Source organism: Trichinella spiralis, assembly GCF_000181795.1.
Source record: "Trichinella spiralis strain ISS 195 chromosome Unknown Scfld4509, whole genome shotgun sequence".
NCBI classification, from domain to species: Eukaryota; Metazoa; Nematoda; class Enoplea; order Trichinellida; family Trichinellidae; genus Trichinella; species Trichinella spiralis.
Window position 1 is genome coordinate 1 of NW_003531448.1, and position 1,033 is coordinate 1,033.

General features: G+C 33.3%; 1 protein-coding gene across 1 annotated transcript; it reads left to right on the forward strand.

The window, feature by feature from the left end:
- Positions 1-116: 116 nt before the first annotated feature.
- Positions 117-805, forward strand: Tsp_14057 (putative protein tag-76). Its single transcript, XM_003367295.1, has 4 exons — positions 117-129; positions 264-349; positions 511-575; positions 640-805. The coding sequence occupies exons 1-4, from the start codon at positions 117-119 to the stop codon at positions 803-805; spliced, it is 330 nt and encodes a 109-aa protein (XP_003367343.1).
- Positions 806-1,033: the final 228 nt, after the last annotated feature.

Genomic DNA, 1,033 nt, shown 5'->3' on the forward strand with positions numbered 1-1,033 from the left:
AACCACATAGGGATTAGGGTTACAATTTGATTACTGTGCTTTACTGTAAAATCAGGCGTTCATTTGCAGAGTAAACTGCTGTTGCTTATTTCTATTCTCAACTTGTATTGCTTCCAATGTGTGAACAAAGTAAGTATTGTTGTTATTTTATGTAAAATGTTGAATAGCATCGTCCATTGTTGTTTGATTTTTAATTTTTGAAAAAGTGGTAGCTTAACTGAAAAATATGTTTGGCAAAGTTCATGAACCGCATCTTATTTCAGCAACTGTTGAGCAATTTTTAATCACTGAATTACTTTTATGCCAAGATACGAATGTAGCTGCAGATGAAGTGTTGCAGTTACGTTTAGTAAGTATTATTTAGTGTTTTATTAAATTATTTACTATGGTTGTAAAAAAAGATGCGGTGGGGGCTCCCCCCCAAAGAATTAGTGAAGCGACCTGGATACGGGAAAAAAAGGCAAGCCGATAAAATTAGCATGCAATTATTTTCCACTGATGAAATTACAGAAAGGTGATATTATGGTTAACAGATATCACATGGACATCCAACATCCGCGTTTAAAGTTGAATTGGTTCGATTTTAATTTGTTGTCAAGTTTTATTATAGTTTTAATGTGTTTTTATTTTCTGTTGGAGTGATGACAATCGTGACATATTTTGGGCATATGCAGTGAAGCGTTCAGATATTTTTGGTGATCCATTTAAATCAGCATATGATGGGAAGAGCACTTTGTTTACAGTTGACAAATTACATTTGAAGCAAGTCAGTGAAAAAGCAGATACGGTTCGTTTTAAAAATTGATCCAGAGTTTTATAAATTGTAATTATTAAATATGAATATTTTTATATTTTAAGGAAAAATTTTCCTTCAAAACCGCTCGAGAAAATAAGCCATCAGAGTTGTCAATTTTGATTAAATTCACTGGTCTGGTTCATTTGGACTTTCGAAATGCAGAAGCCGGCTCACTGGCATGAACGTAAAAAACGGGTCCCAATTTCATTTTTGGGATATATTGTTTTGCCACAAGGG

What these genes read in the sequence shown, in the direction of transcription:
- Tsp_14057 (XM_003367295.1), top strand. An exon ending in AAGTGTTGCAGTTACGTTTA is followed by an intron (nt 350 to 510) that starts GTAAGTATTATT and finishes ATGAAATTACAG; the next exon opens with AAAGGTGATATTATGGTTAA. An exon ending in CCGCGTTTAAAGTTGAATTG is followed by an intron (nt 576 to 639) that starts GTTCGATTTTAA and finishes TTTCTGTTGGAG; the next exon opens with TGATGACAATCGTGACATAT.